The sequence below is a fragment of the Choloepus didactylus genome, chromosome 21, assembly GCF_015220235.1.
Source record: "Choloepus didactylus isolate mChoDid1 chromosome 21, mChoDid1.pri, whole genome shotgun sequence".
NCBI lineage: Eukaryota > Metazoa > Chordata > Mammalia > Pilosa > Megalonychidae > Choloepus > Choloepus didactylus.
Window position 1 is genome coordinate 20620283 of NC_051327.1, and position 22895 is coordinate 20643177.

General features: G+C 39.9%; 1 protein-coding gene across 10 annotated transcripts in view; it reads right to left on the reverse strand.

Moving 5' to 3' along the window:
- The window catches only part of LOC119517799 (transformation/transcription domain associated protein), a 140613-nt gene that overhangs the window by 79783 nt on the left and 37935 nt on the right, over positions 1 to 22895 (reverse strand). For all 10 annotated transcript variants that reach the window (XM_037814799.1, XM_037814803.1, XM_037814798.1 and 7 more), the window contains 11 exons: positions 22586 to 22780; positions 22053 to 22244; positions 19975 to 20140; positions 16082 to 16338; positions 12354 to 12554; positions 9618 to 9769; positions 7769 to 7968; positions 6255 to 6472; positions 5935 to 6132; positions 4854 to 5114; positions 4184 to 4345 (listed from right to left, as the gene is read on the reverse strand). In XM_037814799.1, coding sequence (XP_037670727.1) covers positions 4184 to 4345; positions 4854 to 5114; positions 5935 to 6132; positions 6255 to 6472; positions 7769 to 7968; positions 9618 to 9769; positions 12354 to 12554; positions 16082 to 16338; positions 19975 to 20140; positions 22053 to 22244; positions 22586 to 22780 — 2202 coding nt within the window. The remainder of the gene's footprint in view (positions 1 to 4183; positions 4346 to 4853; positions 5115 to 5934; positions 6133 to 6254; positions 6473 to 7768; positions 7969 to 9617; positions 9770 to 12353; positions 12555 to 16081; positions 16339 to 19974; positions 20141 to 22052; positions 22245 to 22585; positions 22781 to 22895) is intronic.

Sequence of the window (22895 nt, forward strand, 5' to 3'; positions counted from 1 at the left end):
ATGATATGGCAAAAGAGATAAAGGCTATAAAGAAAACACTGGGCATATATAAGGCAGAAATCGAAAGCTCAAAACAACAATTGGCAGAATCTATGGAGATGAAAGACACAACATAAGAAATGAAAGACACAATGGAAACATACAACAGCAGATCTCAAGAGGCAGAAGAAAACACTCAGGAACTGGAGAACAAGGGACCTGAAAACCTACACACAAAAGAACAGATAGAGAAAAGAATGGAAAAATATGAGCAACGTCTCTGGGAACTTAAAGACAAAACGAAATACAAGAATGTACGTAACACTGGTGTCCCAGAAGGAGAAGAGAAGGGAAAGGGGGCAGAAGCAATAATAGAGGAAATAATCAATGAAAATGTCCCATTTTTTATGAAAGACAAAATTACAGATCCAAGAAGTACAGCATACTCCAAACAGAATAGACCTGATAGGCCTACGCCAAGACACTTAATAATCAAATTATCAAATGTAAAAGACAAAGAGAGAATCCTGAAAGCAGCAAGAGAAAAGTAATCCATCAATACAAAGGAAGCTTGATAAGACTATGTGCGGCTCTCTCAGCAGAAACCATGGAGGCAAGAAGGAAGTGGCGTGATACATTTAAGACACTGAAAGAGAAAAACCACCAACCAAGAATCCTATATCCAGCAAAACTGTCCTTCAAATATGAGGGAGAGTTCGAAATATTCTCCGACAAACAGACAATGAGAGACTTTGTGAACAAGACACCTGCCCTACAGGAAATACTAAAAGGAGCACTACAGACTGACAGAAGACAGGAGTGAGAGGTTTGGAACACAATTTTGGGAGATGGTAACACAGCAATATAAGTACACTGAACAAAGACAACTATGAATATGGTTTAAAGAGGAAGGTTAGGAGCATGTATAACATCAGAAGAAAAGAGGAAAGATAAAGACTGGGACTTTGTAACTCAGTGAAACCTAGAGTGTTCAACAATTGTGATAAAATGTACAAATATGTTTTTTCACGAGGGAGAACAAACGAATGTCAACCTTGCAAGGTGTTAAAAATAGGGAGGCATTGGGGAAAAATACAATCAACATAAACTAGAGACTATAATTAACAGAATCATTGTATTATGCTTCCTTAATGTAACAAAGGCGAAATGCAGATAAGAGGGTGGGATAGGGGAGGGGTGTGAGACACTTGGCATTTTGTCTGACTCTTTATTCTACTTTGATTTAAGGTTATCTTGCCTTTTGCTGCTTCCTGGCTGTCATGGTTTTTTTTTTTTGTTTTTTCCTCTTTCTTTTTTCTTTTTCTTTTGCCTCTCTACCTTCTTTGACTCTTCACCAGAAGGAAAGATGGAAGTCAAAAGATGGGAATGTATAAAACTGAATCCTATGGTGAGCAATGTCCATGATTAACTGTACAAATATTAGAAATTCCTTCCATGAACCAGAACAAGTGTATGACAATACAGCTAGAAGTTAATAACAGAGGGGCATATAGGGAAAAAATATATGCCTATTGCAAACTATATACTACAGTTAGTAGTATTTCAACGTTCTTTCATAAACAGTAACAAATGTACTACACCAATACTATGAGTCAGCAATGGAGGAGGGTGGTTAGGGATATGAGAGGATTTGAGTTTCCTTTTTTTTTTTTTTTTCCTCTTTCTCTTCTTTGTCTTTATTTCTTGTCTGGAGTAATGAAAATGTTCTAAAAATTGAACAAAAATTAATTGTGGTGATGGATGCACAGCTGTATGAGGGTATTGGGGGCAACTGATTGTACACTTTGGATCTTTGGATAATTGTATTACAGTATGTAAACAATCTCAATAAAAAATTAAAAAAAAAAAAAAAAAAAAGAAAGAAAAGCAAACATATATTGTTCTTCATTTAGCAACATGTCCAGGCAAGGCTTCAACACTATTAGAGATCTGTCCCACTCTTTACTGGCACTGCAGCCTTCCACTGTAAATTAGTACCATAATGTGTATTAAATATCATAATTTACCCATTTCCCTAATGACGGAAACTTAGGATGATTCCTGTTTTATTGCAAGACAACTCTACAATGAACATTTTTATAAAACACAAATGCAACTATATAGGTAGGATAAATTTTTGGATGTCAGAGCTTTCTAAAAAAAATTTTGCTCTGTGGTGCCAAGTTGCCTTGCAAAGAGATTCTAAGTTATACAGCCACCAAAAGCTCATGAGAATACCTGTTTCTCAATACTACCTAATAACAGCATGTCACCAAATATTTTATTTTTCATCAGTCTGAGGATGCAAAGAGTTATCTCATCATTTTAATTTGCATTTATTTAACGATGAGTGAGGATGATCATTCCACTTAAAAAGTCATCTGTAAATTGTTCTGCAGATGCCACTAATGGGCTATTCTAATATCCACCCTCCCTGTATTCCTTAACAGAACCTTGACCTCATGCTCACTCTTAGAGAAGCCATTTTTCACAGATGAAGTCCAAAGTCACATCCTTAGGAGGAATGGTAAGACGGACAGAGGAGCAAGGGACCTGATGGCACCGTGGAGCCGCTGAACTGGCCCTGAACTATTTCTCTCTGGACTTTTTTACACGACTTTTGGAGACACCAAGTGTAACCCCAACCAATAGGGTGACCTTTGTCCATTTTTCTGTCATCGCCACCATTTTAAAAGGCTATGAATGTTTTACTACCTACATGTGCCATTATTTCATTCTGGATTAATGGACAGTTTGCTTTACATCAGGTTCAAACAGCTGTCCCTCGAAAGCCATTAGTAGAAATGGGTAATCACAATATAAAGTCCGAGTTCCCAAACATGGCCACACACTGGAATCACCTGGGAAGCTTTAGATAGTAAATTCCCAGGTCCCACCCCAAATCTACTGAATTCCAGGAGCAAGACTCAAGATTGGCATTTTTCAAATTGGACATAGGGACACAACTGTTTGATTCAGCTAGCACTGACAGGCATTTGGAACGACCAATTCATACCTCCAGTTTTATTTCGCACTACCCAGTTCTGATCCTAAGTTTAGTGAGGAACTTTCCATGCAGGTGATGACATATTAGTCTCTATAACAGCCAAAGGGAAGCTGTCCTCCCATTCCCTAGTTGTTCTCTTAGACCCACTGTCAACACTGACAAGCAATAACTCTTATACAAGGCATACAAGATCAAAGCCAGACCATATGACCATATTTCTGAGCAAAACAGGTGCTTAAAAAAAAATTAAGGGTCTTTCGTCATTGGAAATACAGACTTAGTGTGGACAGAAGAATTTGCTTCCTTATGACTTTTGCCTTAGTTTACCCTGACAATGCCTCCATAAGTATGATTCACTCCAGTAAATATTTCAAATTGGATATGATCACAAGACCATGATCATACTCTAAGAATTAATGCTTATAACTTGGCTATATATCTGCAGTTTAATTTCTGTTCATCACTGTCTAGTCTTACCCATGGTGGAATCCATTAATAAATGTTTACAGTGACAACTATTTATAAAATGTCACCTACCACTGCCCATACATTGGGCCAAGGGTCAAGTCAAATCTGCTAAATGAAATGAGAACCCGGCAGGACAGTACAGCATTTAGGAACCTGGCTCTAAAGTAACAGTGTTGGTTCAAATCTAAGCTCTCAGCTCACCTGCTCTGTGGCTTTAGATAAGTAACCAACCTAAAGACTCAGCTTCCTCTTCTTCAAAATGAGAATAAGAAGTATCTATACTTCATGGAGTACTGTCAGAGCTAAAGAAGAGAATTATGTGAAACTCTCAACAGTGCCTGGCACATGTAAGTAACTAATAAATCAATAAACTGGCACTTGCATGTGCCTGCCTTCTTCGGAGTGCCGACAGACAGGAAAGTGATTTTAAAAGAGACAGGTACAGTCTCATCTCTAAAATGCTCATTTTAAGGTCCTCTGTGGAGGCCTAACAAAACTCTGAGGACTCAGAAAACATCAGCATTTGGTTGAACATCTCTAGTTACCATGCCTTCCTTCTAGTCAATGCCAGATGGTAGAAACCTGCTCGGAGTATGATGCCATGTCACAGCTGATTACCTGAGGCCCCTGCCCGAGTCTCTGCTGCATGCAAACAGTCCTCACACACACAGATAGGTTACCGGACACATACCATCACCATCTACACCCCTCCATGCCACCACCACCCACCTCTGTGTAGAAAACTTTATGTTCCACCACATTAAGGTCCATCGTGAAGAGCCGGGGCTGTAAGGTGGTACAGAATGTGTTCCCCTCCATCAGGCCAATCTGCGCGTTGGCAGGCTGGTGTCTGAGAAGATGCTTCTTGGGTGGGACCATATCTTGGAGGACCTGAGAAAAGCAAGGAGGAAGCTCACTAACAAGCTGCCCCTTGAAAAGTAAATACCCAATGTCATTCCCTTATTCTAAAACAAGGGCCAAGTTGAAAACCATAAATGAGATGAAAAGTAAGTACAGATACACTTTTATTAGTGAAGGGAAGACATGCTTCCTGTGCTAAACTTTGTCACGGACAGATACATTAATCTCCTAAAGCACCAGAGTAACCACTCTTCAAAAATAAAAATAAAAACAAAAACAAAACTACCAGATGTGTGTGTATACAAACCCAGGAAACCAGCTTTCCATTCTCTTGACACCAACACAATTACTGATAAGCTGTAAACATAAGCATATCACTATTTGCATATCTAAGGTCAAAAAGAGCACTGCACAATAGTGCCTGGTCATATGGACACAAAATTATAAATCAAGTACCATCTATAACTCATATTTGAGAAAAAAAATAGCCTTAAAAGTTTTGTTCAAATGATCCTGGTTCAGGTGACAAAAATCTCACCTCTTTATGGGGTTCCATTATCACTGTCACACTTTTTCCAGTGACCTGGGCCAAGACCTGCAGTGAATGCATAGCCTGTTTTCTCACAGTGGAGTTTGGAGAGGTGACTTCTCGAACCAAATCATGGGTCACGTGGTGAAAAGACTTTTCTTGAGCTGACAGAATCTCTTCAGCTCTTTCCTCGTCTTTTAAAGGTGCTGCACACCTCATCAGGAGCTGCTCCAGGGTTGTCTTCGCCATGGCGACCGCTCCATTGGAAACCTGTGGGTCAAGAGATCTTAAGAAAAGAAGGTGTTTGATGCTGCTCACTGCACCGTCTCCTGCACACTTGTCTGCTGTCACCAGGGGTGGAGGGAATCCCTCCCCCTCATGCCAGCTGAGTTAACAAGATAACTCTGTAACAATTACTTGATGCTTCTTCTGTGTAAGACCTTCCTATATAGAAAATTCTCGTTTGTTACTCAGAAAAGAAAACGTGGATCTAAGTGGGACCCTTACAATTATTTGCTAAATAGATAAGCTGCAATGCCCAACATATTCTATTTGTATGACATCTGCACATGGGTTCATGAGAAAGAACTTTTATAAGAACTTCTGTGGCACATGCCCCATTTAACCCTCATGGCAAGAATAAGAAGGCAATTCCCCCTTATAGGTGACTGTGTTAAATACACTGGCCTAAGATTTTGTTCTTTATCCATTACACAAGGTAAACAGGTATTTAGACACCCAAAGAAACTATTAGGTCTCTAATCAGTTTTTTAATTAAAGTTACTGAAATGAAATCTGAGTATCTACATTACTAAGCGTCTAGGAGACCTTATTTGCAGAACTGTCTCATAATAACTGTTCTCCAGGCAAATCAGCTTTTTGAAAACATGAAAAGAAAAGTCCTTGGATTATTTTCCAACAAAAACCAATTTCATAATAATTCACTTTAGGAAAACAAAACTAAGCTAAGAAGCTGCTAGCAAGAATTAACCTGTTCATCTCTTTGGGTACATTGGACTTTAATAACAGAATACTCTAAAATGTTAAGTTCTGACACGTTGCTCTCAAATGAAACCTGCCCATCACCTACCTCTCCAGTTAAGTCCATCATGACAAAGAGAAGCGCTTTGAGGAATGTCTGCTGGTTCTGGAGAACCCAAGTGAGAGGCAGCCGCTCCATGAGAAACTTAATGGACACTACACCCCCCAGCTTGGCGTACCAGGCCTGTTCGTAACAACAGGCGCACAAGCGCTCCACAATGTAAGAAAAGAGGGGCAGCTGGCAGGCCTGGGAGAAAACAAACCAACCACGAGGTGTTACTCCAACTCCAAAACCACCAGATTCTAGAATGACCACCCCAGGTACCAACCCTCCAGAAACGAGAGGACACTCCCTCAGTCCTTCCTCACCCTCTCCTTTGAGCCCAGGATGATACTTGCAACATCAAATATCACAGCCAGGGCCACCTCCCCAATTTTGCACAGTTCCTTTTCTTCATATGCCATACAAATAGCTATAGCATCAATAAGAACCAAGGGATCCATTCCTTTAGAGCCATTTTCTTCACTGTGAAACATGGCAGTGCTGGGCTGGCTTCCCACTTGATAGCAAGGTAGCAAGAAAGGACCTGAAAGAAAATGCAGAGGAGATGTGAGAAAAATTTTTATTTACATTAACACACTCGTCCCCCAAATTGCTTTGATGTTAGGAACTCAATAGGAGCCAGCACTGGTATTTTAAACCAACTTTTGTTAAACTGTAACAATTTATAAACTCAGAGGGGTCTGATTTGCACTAAGGTCATTTTTCTGAACGTTTTCCATTATACATTGTATTATTTTCAATCAAAACTCAAAAATGTCGTTGTTTAAAACAACCACAGGCCAATGGGTGCAGTGCAGGAATGACTGAGGTTATGTTCTGGACACTCCTGACATAAAAATAACAGCAAAAACCAACAGCATCCAGCGAGTCAATACACACACTCAGAAAGCAATCTGCCACCAGTTATTAACTCATGCCTTCCAAGAGTCCAGCACTAGGCAAGACAGAAGTTACTGAGAAGCTAACAGTTTTGCTGGAAAGATGATGTGAACACAGAAATGTAGAATGTTAAATCATTTAGTACTGACTCTTCAGGTCAAGGGTTAAAAAAAGGTGAAAGCTCTGTGTGTTCTGCTTGTCAATCTTGAAGTCAAGGAACTTTGAGGACACAACCCAGGGTGGGCTCCAATGTGGGATGGAGACCAGTGCTAGTCTGGGAGGAGATGCAAAAATTGAGAATAAGTGTTTAGAAACTCACATAGTAACTGACAGGGCCACAACATTTTTACTGTCTTTTACAAAAGTATCAGTCTACAACAGACTAGAAATAAAAACTGGTCCTTCACCACCAAGTTTGAGAACCACTGAGGCAGAGGTGAAGGGCCCTTCCAGGCAGGGGAGATGATATGGATAACCAACTGTAAGCGGAAAACAAGCCCTGCATGGGGAGACTGGGAGAAGCTGGCTGTGGAACAGAAAGAAGGTGATGGAGCAGAGAGGGGAAGGCTCAACCTTGGAAAACAACACTGGAGAGAAAGGTCAGCAATGGGTATGACCACAAACTGCTGCTGTTTTTCATGTAGTGTGTCCCAAAGTATTCAGCCCCCATTTTTCATGAAAACCAAAGGCCAAAGGATTGAATTGATTGTATTTTACAAACAAAACTCAGTAACAATTTTCAAGTTGATACAGCACACTCTACTGAAATACCAGTTATCTTCATCAACCTATTAATTGCAAAAAGAGAAAATAAAAGCAAAATTTTCATCAGCAAAACTCGGTGTCTTTGAAAGAACACAATTGCCTGACCTAGTTTTTGAACCGTCCTAAAGAAGCCAGGAAAACCACTTCCTCTGCCTCAAGAGGTCCCCGCACTCACCACACTGCTGGGCTACGGCCACCATCGTATAATGACGGATCAAGCTGGCCACGAATGGCAGGGCACTGGGTCGGAGATCTTTAATGACAGCAGACATGAACGCCCCAGTCAGAGCCTGCTCAAATGTTTTACGTGCTGGAGTGTCTTGTGCTTTGTATCGATGTGATATAATGACACTGGGTATAGTCTTTTCCGTAAAGCTGAAAGACAAAATTAAATCCATTAAAAAAAGTCCCGAATGAGGACTTTTTTTTAAATATTCAACCTGCCTACTTCCCTCTTGTTCAGACAGGCCTGAATCAGTTAATTTCTCTGCTTTAATTTCAGCAAGACCTCAAATCAAACACGATGAATTTTATCATGGACTTTTATAGCCAGTGGTCCCAGAGAAACCAAATATATTTTAATTAATTTGAGTACAGGAAATGAATCAGAGGTAAATTATAAAACGGCAGACTATTCAGTATTTTCTATTTTAAGAAAGTTGATGTGTGAGTTTCACCTTTTATAATTAAGTCAAATCCCAAGAAATACTCAAATCATCCTTTAGAATTTCCTTCAGTGAAGACCAGCTGGCAGAAGACTTGTTTTTGCTTATCTGAAAACTCATTATTTCATCCTTATTCTTGAGTCTTATTTGTACTAGATATGTGATTCTAGGTTGGCAGTTACTTTCTTTCACAGTTACCAGCCTATTGATCATCTGAAGATAATCTATTTTTTCCCTTTCTATCAGCTTTTAAGATTTTCCCTTGGTTTCTGATTTCTAGCCATTTCATTATATGTGCCTTTATGTAGATTTCTTCTTATATATCCTGCTTTGGAGTCACTAAAGCTCCTGAAATCCGTGCACTGAAATTCTCAGCCACTGTGTCAAGCACTGTCTATCTCCTTTGCTCTCCTCTCTCCCTGTGGCACTTCAAGCCAGTGTACGTTGTTTCACTCTGCCCTTCACAACTCCTACCCTCTCCATTCAAGTTTCCACCTTTCTCTCTCTCTGCAGGCATTCTGGATAATTCCTTTTTTCTTATTTCATATCTAAAAGCTCTCTTTGGGTTTTAGAAAAATCTGCTTGGACAGTTTTTATAGGTTCCTATTTCTTGCAGGTATTTTCAAGTTTGTCTTTTATTCTATTCAAACACAGTGAGCACAGTCAAAACCTGATCCTGATGATCCTAATATATGAAATGTGTGCAGCTCGGTTTCTGCTTTTTGTTGATTCTGGCTGGCTCTGACTTATGTTGTTTTTATTTCCTTGGGCACCGGGTTATCTTTGTTTTCTCTTCAGTGTCCTTTTAGGAACTAAGCACCTATCATATACTCAGCAATATTTCTAATGCTATGAGAAAAGTGAAAATATATGGAGAAAAAAACCTTCCCTAAAATGTACAACTCAGAAAGGTGATACACAGACATATCTCAAAAGATCATTATATAAAGATCACAGCCTTAGGTGATAAGAGCAAAATACTAATAATACACGATAAATATTTGGAGAAAGAAAAGGTCACTATGGACTGGAAAAGCAAAAGATCCACTGAACACCCAGCATGCGCCATGCTCTGTGGAAATAATGGTGAGCCAGAGGGAGGGAAGAGCTGTGACCCTTGACTTACAATCTAACGGAAGAGGCAATCAGACACGTAATAAATAGACTGCAACTCAGAGAAATTCTAATTCTTAAGCACCCTGTTCTTTCCATTTTCTATAAAGTCAAGAGAAGCATTACTAGGCAAACAACAGGCCTTTTCCCAACTTGAAGGACCATGCTCGTAACACTAGATCCCCAGGAGGTCCTCTCCTTGTCCCCAATCCCTGAAGCAATCACTGAGATCAGGTCCCAACATACTTAGGGTGTGCGAGGAGCTGGTAGAGTGCATGCTTATTGTCCTCTAGACTCATCATTGCCACCAGGAAGCACTTGATCACCTCCCACGCCTGCCTCCGGTAGTAGGGCTCAGTGTTGGCACTTTTCAGGCAGTCCAGAGCAGTTTCAATGGCCTACACACCAGAGAGTAAACAAACACAAAAGCTCATTTCTACTGAAATGACATGATTTTGAAGAGCTTTCACTAGAAGCCCCTGAAGCATCCAAAAGCAGCCTACTGTATACCTTCTCTTGGAGAGAGCACAGTGGGCCCAGACAGCCCAACAGATGAGAGTACTGCAGAAGTACTGCAAAATAAGGAACTGCATTGTATGGCTGAAATTAAAATGTAAAATGGAGTTTAATAATTTTGTGCCTAAAAAACCAATGGGAGGTTACAGAAATTAAGGGAACTCAGAAGGCCTCTTGTGGTAGGGAAACATAAAATATTTCTCCTGGGGGAGGAAAGAGTAACTTTTTCATCTGCTGGATTAAACTAGAGACAGTGTCATCTATGCACACACTTACCAAGTCCTAATGAGAAGAATCATGAGCTTACTGCAGACCATAGACTTTTCTGTGTCTAGTCCAAAAATAAAAGACAAATTTCCTAAACTTTTACTAAATTCCCTCTTTAAAAGAGAAAAAGGTTTACCTCATTTCTTCAGAAAACCGACATAGCTATACTCGCACATTTTCCTCCTATTCACTTCAATCAGATTGGCAAAGACAAGGCAGAGGGGCCACAAACACCTGGAAGACAAGCTGAAGCCTTTAACGGTGAAGACCTTAGCCTTCAAGACAGCCCCGCTCTCCAGGCCCAGCAGGAACAGAGACACCACACAAGAGTCACAGGGCACAACAGCGGCTCCTGACGTAAACCCTGGCGTGAGTGCATGAGTCCTTCTGGGGCTCTGTGGATCTGTCCTTTCTCCTCCCGCCTCTGATAAGGTTAACCAATCATGTGGCAATAATTTTTAGAAAATTATTTTTAAAGATTCAATATGACCTATGAGGCAATTACTTGCCAAAAACAATAAAGGATTAGAAACTACACCAAAATCAGAACTATTGTAATGGAAATTCGTGGGCACTTGGCTAGACCACGTCAACCACTCCATTCACTTTGCCAGCTCCCTATACAACATGGGGTGTGTGCTGCAGCCAAGTTCTGCTGGCAGGCCTGGCAGAGAGCAGTTATGCTCAGAGAGAAACACTCCACAAGCATCAACCAGGTGAAGTGTTTGTGAGGGGCCAGGAGGGCTGGGCATGTCTCTTTCCAAATCCTAATTTCCTTCATACATCAGCTGCTTTTGGGCAAAACTACTTCTAACAGAACTTGCCCTGCCTAGTCTACACAGAGGTAGAATAGAAGTTAGATGCCTCAGCTTTCACTATTAATACTAGCTGCTACTGACATGGTTAAAGCAAACAGAATCCTAACTTCAGGGAATTCTCTAAAATGTGCGTGTGGGAAAATGCTATGGGCACAAGAATGCTCACTATGGTGACTTTCAGTAGAGACAGAATTTTAGTCGTCATTTTTCCCTTAGGATAAAAGTAGTATTTATTTGGAAAAAATTTTGCTAAAGTTCTGGGTTAGAAGCTGCTATTGCACTACCCTTCACCCCCCATCCCAGGTATGGAGAGGGAAAAACTGCTCTATGGGGTGAGGGGGTGGAGAGCTGAGGATAAAGCACAGGCTTGAGCCAGAGGGGAGACTGGTGAACAGATATGATGAGAAAAAACAATTCCAGAGGCACACTGACCCATGACGGGCATCCTGTCTCCCAAATGTTTAATGAAGTCTAGTTTCTAAATAGATCACAGAACCCTCAATGTGGATAAACTTCTTGTACACAAAGGTAAACACACCAAGTTCTACAACACAACGCAACAGGACAGAACCGAGTCAGCCTGAACAAAGGGAGGACTCCGAGTTATCCCAGCCACAGAATGCTGGCTTAGGACAAGCCGACCAGGTATCCAAGGGGCTGAGGAACTCAACAGGCTTACTGAAAGGTCTGAGTAACTCAGATACACTCAGAAGGCTCTCTCACCCTTTAATACAATATACAATGGGTAGAAAAACGTTTTGAAGACCTGATAACAAAAACTCTTAACATAATAAAGAAAAATGCTGGTGATATAATAAGGGGGAAAAGGGTGAAAGCTACATTGCAGGTTAAAATTAAGTGAAATGATATGGTAATGGAAAAGGACCAGGGAGAAGGAATAGAAAAGTTCAACACGAGAACACTTTTCAGTGAGGACAAAGCAAGAGGAGTATAACAGGACACTCTGGTAAATGCTAGGGATGATATGTCTGTTTGTTTGTTACACAATGAAACGGGAGCTCCAAAGAGCATCTAGAAAGAGACCAAAGGGGTCAGGAAAGACAATGCATGAGTGATGCTAGCAGAGAGATGGGGGGAAATGAGGTGACAGGGGTGACAGGGATGAGGAACAGGCACGGAGTTAAGTGAGGTTCTCAATAACACTTGGAGGTAAAGCCCGTTGGGTCCAAGGGTGGGATTGGGCTGGACATACAATACCTCCTGGTCCCAGCAGGAAAGATGGAACTGTTCAAGGGTCCAAAGTTCTTGGGAGCAAGCCCCAAAAAAGTACATGCTTTATTTACATATTTTCAAATAAAAATTAACTTTCTTAAAATGAAACTTATAGTATCTTTAAGAAGCTCCAAAGACTTCCATTTACCTTTTCCATTGGGAGCTGAAGAGACGCTTTACAATCTGAGAACTCCACAGTAATACTGGGTCCTTGAACTTCTGTCACAACATAGTGCAACTTCTGGGACTCCTTTAACATCTTCCTGTTGCTGCCACCAAATTTACCCAGGACGCGATAGGCCACGTGAGAAATGCTGTCAGCAGGATTGCGTAAGGTGCGCCATAAAGCCTAAAAATCAACACCCTTTCATTAAAATGCTTTTCAATATAACTCTATAAAATTGTAGGAAAATACATACATAGGAGTAAAAGTGTTGGAGAAAACATGGTGAGAGGGATGATGCCTCACCAATATGGACTAACTACAATGTGTAAACTCAGAATCGAATCTTAGAACATAGCCTAACGTGGACACAATAATTGTAATAGTCCCTAGATTGTAAGCTCTTACAGCAGTTAACTCTATCCCTGAATTGTAAGGCCTATCTCTAAACTTTGAGATGCTGATCCCCTAGCGTATAACCTGATTGGTCTCTGGAACAATGCATATCTCTGAGACACCTGAAACTCAGAGCTAGAGCTCGGCAGATATGAATGTCAGTATTAGTGCATACAGCCACTGTCAAAAAAAAAAAAAAGCTGAAAAAGAGCCCAGACTTCAATTAGTGATATGAATGAAGCAGGTATGGTTAAGACCAGGGCAAGCCAGGCCAAAGGGTAAAGGTTGAAACTGATTGTGTTTTAAAACTTCAACTTCCATATGAGACCAAGGGAAGAGATATCTATTTGGTATAGGATCTAAATCTTCTAAACGGTACAACTCTACAGTCGCTTTGTTCAAACACCACAATTTCATGGAACTTTGAAGGAAGTGAGATACAGTAGGTTAGTACAGGCTGTAGTGAAATAGTGACACATCCCAGAGTAATTTGGGCAGATAATAAAAAATATATTTACAGCCTCCCCCTCCCCAGCCCCAAGGATCTGGGGGAAGGTGCGGATGTGTTGGACATCCTCACCTGGACTGGTGTTGATGTTGTCACAAACATTGGGACTGGCGGTTTGATGTGCTGAGCCCTCGATCACGGGACTTGCCCTTATGAAGCTCGTTACTGCAAAGGAGAGTCTAAACTTGCATGTAATTGTGCCTAAGAGTCTCCCCGAGTACCTCTTTGTTGCTCAGATGTGGCCCTGTCTCTAACTGAGCCATCTTGACAGGTGAACTTGCTCCCCTCCCCCCTACGTGGGACCCGACTCCCAGGGTAATAAATCTCCCTGGCAATGCAGAATATGACTCCCAGGGATGAATGCGGACCCGGCATCATGGGACTGAGAGTATCTTCTTGACCAAAAGGGGGATGCAAAATGAGACGAAATAAGTTTCAGTGGCTGAGAGATTTCAAATGTAGTCAAGAGGTCACTCTGGTGGACATTCTTATGCACTATATAGATAACACCTCTTAGGCTTTAATGTATTGGAATAGCTAGAAGTAAATACCTGAAATTACCAAACTCCAACCCAGCAGGTCTGGACTCCTGAAGACAATTATATAATAATGTAGATTACAGGGGGTGACAGTGTGATTGTGAAGACCTTGTGGATCACATCCCCTTTATCTAGTGTATGGATGAGTAGAAAAATGGGGATAAAAACTAAAGGACAAATGGGGTGGGATGGGGGATGATTTGGGTGTTCTTTTTTCACTTTTATTTTTTATTCTTGTTCTGGTTCTTTCTGATGTAAGGAAAATGTTCAGGGATAGATTGTGGTGATGAACGCATAACTATGTTATCATAGTGTGGACAGTGGATTGTATACCATGGATGATTGTATGGTGTGTGAATGTATTTCAATAAAACTGAATTTAATTAAAAAAAAATGCTTTTCAAGAAGTAATACATTCCAATGGTTCACAAATCAAAATTCAAAAGTTACAGAAGACTATTTAGCGAAAATTCTTCCTCCCACCTCTTCTCTCAAACACTCAGTTCTCCTTGGGGGAAACCAATGTTACTAGTGTCTTGTGCATCATTCCAGGGAAATTTTGTTTCTATATCACTTCTTCCCTTCCTCTTATATAATGACTTGGCATTATTTCCAACAGATATTGTACTTTTACAACTGATAGCATTTTCCTATATGGATGTACTCATGATTTAACCAGTCCTCCACAAACAGACATGCAGGTTGCTTCTGATGTTTTGCTTTTACAACCAGTGCTTCAATGTTTTTATATGTCCATCGTGTCAAGGTGTGAAAGTACAGCTGGATGATGAATTTTTAGAATCAGATATGGATTTTAAACTGACAGCTGTTGCCAAATTGCCCTCCATAGAAGTTAAGTACCTACCAGGAATATGCCAGAAGGCAATGCAAACCTAAAATCTGGTGTCTGAGGAAATTTTACATTGCCCTTATCATATGAAAACAAACTTATTTTTTTATGTCTAAGAGCCATTTTAGTTTTCTTTTTTGTAAATAAATCTATTTTATACTCTTTGCCCTTTTTACTATTTGCCTTTTTACTATGTTAGAGAAACTAACCCTTCATTTGTACTATGAGCTGGAAATAAGTTATTTTTTTTCTGTATCTCTTTTATTTTCGGTTATAGAGGTTTTTTCCCTTAAATTCTAGAAGATAAGTAGCGAAGGCCTGGGCTTCTTTCTGATTTATATCGAGCATGTAGGCTAGATTGGGGGGGGGGGGGGCGGGCAGGGTCTATCCAAAGGCAAGAGCCTGTGGAAGCCCTGCTTCCAGACACCGAGTCCTGGGCAAGCAGAGAGGCGGAAGGGCTGAACCCGGGCCTCCGAGTCACCCTGACTCTCGAGGGGACGGGAGTGATCACTGGCTCCCATCAGGAACATATGCAGATACTACTTTCCAAATAACATTTTTGAAAGAGAATACTCATAACAGAGGAGATAGTTACAAGATAAAATTGGCAATGGTAGCCAGAATATATGAAGTCCTTCCTAAAAATCAATAAAAAAAAAAGTATAACCCAACAGATTTGACCAGGCACTTCGCAGAAGAACATGAATGATCCATAAACCTAAGAAAAGGTACAAAGCCTCTTCATAATAATCAAAAAATGCAAATTAAGACCACTCACCCAACAGTGGCAAAAATAAAGAATTTCCAAGTTTTTTCTGAGTTCTCTACCTATCTCCGAGACCCCTATCCTTTAGGAATTACTCAGCTTCATTATATAAAGCCAGTATTACAACCCATCTGGGGTCCAACACCCTATAATAAAGAGGCAAACGAGTAAATAGCAGGCAACCTAAATGTCTAACAAGTACAACCACATTACACATAACAACAGCAAAATATGAAGAAAAAAACCTAAGATAGCTGACACATGAGTTTTAATGAATAGAAACTATAAATGTCTACAAATCAACTTCCTTTATTATCTGCTCCTTTTCCCTTGGGATGGGGCAGACTTCTATACTTCCCCTTAAGAGCCTGCATCCCTTTACCAGGTAACTAGGATTGTCTGTGGGTCAAGAAAGGAACTCAGAAGTCTGAAGTCACTTGAAGCAACGAAAGCCATTTAGTAACTACAACACCTGCCTTCATAAGTCACCAACTTTTTGTGAAAACCCTCTGAAAAAGAGGGCAATACTGCAAAACAAATACCCACTCAATACCTCGAGTATTTCTTAACATCTTTTCATAAGCCAAAAGATTCACAAAGGTAAGTTGAAAGTTCACCACTAACGCCCTCTCTGGGGCTGAAATGAACTCTGACCTGCATGAGCTCGGCGCGCACCGGCTGAATGTGGTCATAGAGGAAATCGGGCTGCAGGTTGTCCACACACAACTCCAGCGTCCTCAGGCCTTGGCTAACCAGTGTCTGGGAGCCATTGAGCGCAGACACTAAGGGGTCCATCAACATGGGCAGGTACGGCAAGAGCGAGCTCAGCCGCACGGGCACTGTAAGACACAGCTCCACAAACAGGTCCTTCATGTGCTGCTTATGCAGGCCGCTCTGCAACATGTTCAGTCCTAAAAGCAGGATTTGAGACTGTCAGAGAGAGGGAAGTGACTTCCCAGACACAGGCCAAAGTTAACTGTACAAAATAACTCATGCAACTTTTATCCATAAACATTGAATGTGATTAAAGGAAGACATTATATGCCCCTAGAAAATATACTACAGTAGCATAATCTATTCTCTAAGTGCATTCATGAGCCCTTTTGTCTTGTCATATTCATAGCCATGCTGCTGGCTGCCAAGTAATTAAATATAAAATTAAAACTAAAATTATAGTAATAACATTATGCCCAAATAGTGTAACTATTATAAATTATTAATCTTTTCTTTTAATCATGTTACCCTATAATAAACCCAATCTAAAGATACAGACTTCAACATGATCTGGTCATCTCAAGCTTGAGGTATACAACCTTACATCTTTATTTCAGGGTTTTGGTGCATGTTTTAGGTTTATATTCTAAAGCAAAAATTTTTTTTTTAAGTCCACTTTTGTATTATAAAAGGAGAGGCACCACCTTCTAATAAAGTCAACCTGCCCACCCGTCATGGGGATAATCAAGTATTTACTAAGCTGCTTCCCACATGAGACATCAGATAAAGTATCTTCCCATAGAGAGCTCATAAACTAGCTAACCAGATAAAGGTAAAGCAAAACCCAAAACAAGCTGCGTCCTATGTCCTATGTAGCACAAGCAATAAAGTATGAAGAATACTCAGGGAAAGGGGAGTCATCAGGGAAGGCTCATAAAACAGCCATACCAGATTCAGAATCCAAAGGATAAGGTGGATCAGAGAGAGCAAAAGGCTAAGTTCCCAGAAAGGTATCAGCTTACACAACACAAGGTGGGGAGAAATACACCTGGGGAGGCACAGAGACAGTGCAGTGGGAGGAAAGCAGCTGACGGGGGCAGCGGGGTTATGCTGGGGAATGACTGGAGATGGAGCCTCTTTAAACAGCTTCCACAGTAGATTTATGGTCATTTTACATTCAACATATACAAGTATTTCCCAGATGCCTCCTGGGTATACTATGTAGTATATGGATTATTAAGGAACTGGCAAAGAAAATATAGGTGATTCAATTCCTTGTCAAGAAAGCTCACCCTTACAAAAAACAAAAACAAAACAAAAAAAACCCACCCCAACCTAGGATAGTGTTCCTAATCAGTCCACACCCCATAAACATTCAGTGAATTCAAGATCCCCTTTAAGAGATGGATTAGGTCAGTTCTGCTGACCTGCTCCCCAGTGAAACTGGTAAAAATTATTTAAAAAGAAACATGTAAAGCCTTTGGAGATGGTCCTAAGGGCAAACAGCAGATGAAGCAACTTCTACTCAAGAAACTCTGTAATTACTTGGCAAGAAAAGGAGGGTGGAGACGCCACTCTGACTGCTGCAGCCAAGGACACAGGGCTTCCCCCCAGCCCAGGCCCAGCTCCTAGGCACAGGCCTTTTTTTTTTTTTTAACCAGAGGAGCAGGATGTCATGTTTCTCCTCCTGAGAGTGTGGTCAAGAAATGGGGGATCCCTTTTTCTGCCCAAACCTTGGGAGTAGAAGGGAAGCTCTACCTTGGGAGTGGTGTGCTGAGAATACTGGGGCCGAGAAAGCTGTTCCACTGAAGCAAGCCAAAGAGACCTCAGGCTGCTGGCTCCCCTCCCCTGAGCACTGAGCTCCTAGAGCAGAGTCTGCCCTTGTGCCCCACCCCCAGCTGCAGAGCCCTGGCTCAGAGATTTTGCCTGGGGAGAAAAGTAAGCCATAAAATAACTGGCTCCTCATCTATTCTCAAGTGAACTGACCTACTTTGCAATAGAGCAACACAGTGGAGGTGGTGGTAAAGGGAATTAGGAGGAGATTCTTGGATCTAATGAAGATACATTCTAGAGTGCAGGCCGGCTGGTTTGCAGGCAAGAACCAAGGAAGAAGACAACTGGGAGGAGCCTTCCTGGGGTCAGAAAAATATCAAAACACCTTAGAAACTATTCAGAAGGAGCCACAATTGGATTATATTACTTTACAGAGGTATTTATGCCCTCAAGACATTGCTCTAAACAATAGAGCAGTAGGCAATTAGTGAAATTTAATAGCTGAGTGTGGTCAGAGACAAAGTGGAAGCGAGAAGCCAGCCCCACCAGTACCACCTTCGTCCCACGGTGACTGTGGGCACACCCAAAGCTGCACTGGTCTTGGGAGCAATTACCAGGGACTTAACACCGTGGGGGCAGAAACGACTTCACTGAAATCATCCAACCGGTCACTAAGATATAAGCAAATAACAATAACAAGTTCCAAGGGAGGGGTACCCAGAGTTGCTATAACATGTTATTTAAACAGTCTAGTTCAAGAAAAGACTAGGAGGCAGGCAAAGAAACAGTTAAGTGTGGCCCATACACTCAAAAAAAGGGAGACAACAGAAACCATCTGCGAGAGTAACTGGATGTCAGATTTAACAGAAAGATTTCATAGTAGCCATTATAAGCATGTTCGCAAAAGTAAAAGAAGGTATGATAATGTCCCATCAAATAGAGAACATCAAAATAGATAAGATTATTTTTTTTAATTTAAATAAATGGAAATCCTGGACTTGAAAAGTACAATAATGAAAATAAATAAAACTCACAAAAGGGGTTCAACAACAGATTTGAACTGGCAAAAAAAAGAATTAGAGAACCTGAAGGCAGATCAATAAATTATGCAACTCGAAGAACAGAAAGAAAAAAGAAAGAAGAAAAATGGACAGCGCCTCAGAAAAGGGTGGGATGCCATTAAATGCACCAACATACATGTAATGGGAGTATCAGAAGGGAGACAGAAAGGATCAGAGAAAATATTTGAAGATATAAGGGCTAAAATCATACCAAATTTATTGAAAAACGATAACCTACATCCAGGAAGCTGAATGAACTCTAAGTAGGATAAACACAAAAAGACCCACAGACAGACACATCATAGTAAAAATGATGACAAAGACAAGGAAAAAAATCTTGAAAGCAGCAAGAGAAAAACAATGCTTCACTCACAAGGGAACCCCAATAAGATTAACAGCTGACTACTTAGCAGAAACAAGAAGCTGCAGGACATATTCAAAGTGCTCAAAGAAAAAAACAGTCAGCCAATAATCCTATACACGGGGAAGCAATCATTCAAAAACAAAAGTGAAATAAAGACTCCCTTTAGCTGTACATCCTGAAAGTTTTCCTGATTATATAGGAATTATAGGATTCTAGTTATGCATATTAGAAACTGAATGAAAATATAAACGAAATACAAAAAAGCTTTATAATTTGCTTTTTTCCTTCCTGTTCTGATTCTCTTTCAGTCTAAGGATACCTGATCTTACTAACCACTAAAACCAATTTCTTTCTAGAACTGCTTATCAAGCACAAAAAATGTAACCAAATCCTAACCAAGGTAATTAAAATCTAACTCCCATTCAACTCTGACTAGAGAGGGAAGAATCCATTCCCAAACATGGCTCCCTTCAGAGGCCACTGCCTTTAAAGACGGAGGGGGTGGTGTGCACACATGTGCCTCCCTTACCATGACTGTCACCAGGTACAGAGAACACATCCCGGCAAAAGGACAGGTGTTGACCAGACACACTCATGCACACCAACTAAAAGACAACAAAAATCATTGCTCTGACCTTGCAGTAGGTTTGGTAAGAGAGGTAAAAATTCCTGATACAGGAGATCATGGCTACCTCCACCAATAGAGCGGAACAATGCCCGAAGCAGCAGGAAATAGTTATAGGGCTCCTTGGCAGTCTGGGCGAGCTCCATCGAGCTATTCACAATCTTGTGCAGGTGAGGCTGCAGGATGGAGAAAAGGCAGATTAACAGGCTCTAAACGAAGGTCGACACCACAAGGCTTGCACTGAAAGGTTCACTGCAATCCAAAAGGAATCAAAGGCAATTCTGACAAATTTATTCAAAACAAACAAACAAACAAAAACATTCTAACCTTTACTGGACCCAGATTAATTTCTCTTAAAATATATGTTGGTTTCCAACAGTTCAGTTGTAAAAGAAGCATTTAATAGGTTCTTCTACTATGTAGATAACATAATGCAAAAAAGATGACACTGCCACAGAACTAGAGGTTGTCAGCGCTGCAGTTTTTGTGAATAAGGTCACGCCTTTACAGGATTAGATGCAAAATGAAAGTCACCTGCTCCTTATAGCAATCTAAATGCAAATAGTAACATGAAAGAACTGACAGACACCACCAATCAAAATTTGAAAGAGCCTCAAAAAGAGATGAGATTATAGGGTTTTGGAAGACTTAATTGGAAACGTTTGTATATGCATCTCTTTAATTAAAAAAAAAAATTATTAGCTTAGAGTAAATTTAATCAGTATTTTAAACCAGGTAATGTTTAAATTTGTATTTCAAAGCCTGGTTTTGACACATCACAGGCTAAGTTTAATGTGAAATCTTTTTGTCTGTATTCTTAAAATGAATTGTAAACTGTTGGTATAGTCATTAATACAGTTTCAAACTTGTATCATGTGGCATGATATATTTATTTTACAGAATAAATCAACTAAATATATTATCCTCTTGACAAAAAGTTCTATGAAATTTGTTTCTTGAATACTTTACTTAGCCAATATTTCAATACCCTACTAATATTTGCCCTATTAGGTTTTACGCTATTTTGTTCCAATAGTAATATCTAACAGCAAAAAATGAATTATTTGAAGATAATTATGTGGACACAGATTTACAATTAAGTATTTTATATTAAAAAAAATTCAAGCATTTTCCTTTTATATTAACACAAAGTAATGTTAAGGTTGGTGACAACTAAGCACTACATAACTGAAAAAACTAAGGAAACGATCACATACAGGAACAAATCACTGAAGTTCCTTATCACTATCTGTACTTTCACTCCATGAAGAAAAAACCACACATAATTCTTCAATACTTCCCCTATGGGAAAATATCTCTCTTCAGACACAACTGGTGGTATCCTTCAACTTTTGAGAGGAATAAAAATGTTTTGCCATAAACGAAAAGTGGACTTTTACAAGGTTTTTGTTATGTCATTTGCCACTTTTAGTGGGTAAAGCGACCATGGACAGGTTTTGGCCATTTGCCAGATCAATAAATGAGGGTGTCAACTGTAAGAATGTGTTGTAAGGCCTCTCTGCTCCAAGAAGACCTTAATAAAAGAATTGGTTAGAATTCTTAATTTAAAGAGAGAAATCAACAAACCATCCTGGAATGTGAAGTTTAAGTATTGCTAGAGAGTCTCTGAATACACAGAGGAACGCAACTTGAGGAAAGTAAAAGGCTGTTGATGTAATAAGAACTGTCAGCCAGGAGACTGCTTCTCATTGGATATGAGAGCTATGTGACATATTTTTCTTCTTTTATGTTCTTTTGCATCACTTAATTTTTTAAAATAAAGAGTATGTGCTGTTTTACTTGTGTCAACAGAAATATAAATTGAGTTTAAAAAAGAAAATTGGTGATAGCAATAATAACTACAACACACTTGCCTATCCATAAAAGCTCTGAATTTTTCATCTTAAATCACCAGATTACAAATTAAGCTCTCCTTGGAAATACATGAAATGTTTATCACGAGGCCCCTACATTCAAGAGCACTATACAAATACAAAAACAGTTTCTGTTCAAAAAGTGAAAACAAGAATTAAAAGAACAACAACAAATCTGAACACAAAGTTCTACTTATATCTAAATGAGTTTTACCTTCAGCATTTGCTCATTTTCAGCTGCAAAAAGAGAGACTGAGCCAAAGACTAATTTAAACAGCTTGAGGTACAGGTTGGAGAGCTCTACATTGGAGCCCATTTCTGGCAGGCGATCAAGGAGGTATTCCACCAGAATTGTAGCGAACAGAGCAGAGGTAGTAGGATTTGCCAAGAAAGAATTGGCAACAATCTGTCAAAACAAGAAATACACATAATGAAAATAATCCCTTCCCCAAAGCGGCTTTAACACAAAGTAAATAAACTTTCTAAAAACACAAAATCAAGTCTGTATCAGGTACACCAAAAAATTATCTGCCAAAGGAGAAAAATGAGTACATTTACTGCAGCAGCTCACTTTAAGTACTCAATGTATTATTTCATCTTCACCGTCAAATACTGAGAGACTACATTTGACACATTTTTAATCTCTACTAACCAAAAGAGCAGGCCCAAAGCATAAATTAAATACCAATTATTTTACACACAAATAATTTTTAAAATTACATTGAGAGAACGTAAGGAGTTTTATACCTGCAGGGCATAATTTTTTGAGATTCTTTCCACCATATAAGGGACTGTAGTTTGAAAAATTTCTTTAAATGTTAAGGGATTCATCATTGTGAACACGCCAGCAAAGTGTTCCAATACCTCCTTCTCTTCTTTCATTCTAACAGTCTGACAGTTTGCTACTCGAATGTATGTTTGTCCATTTCCTGCTATCTGGACCTAGCACAAGAAAAGAAAATCCATGGGCATTAAAACTTTTCTGAATGTATTCTATTACATAATCAGATCAGCTACACACTTAAAACAGAGCATTTGAATTAGATAATAAATGCAC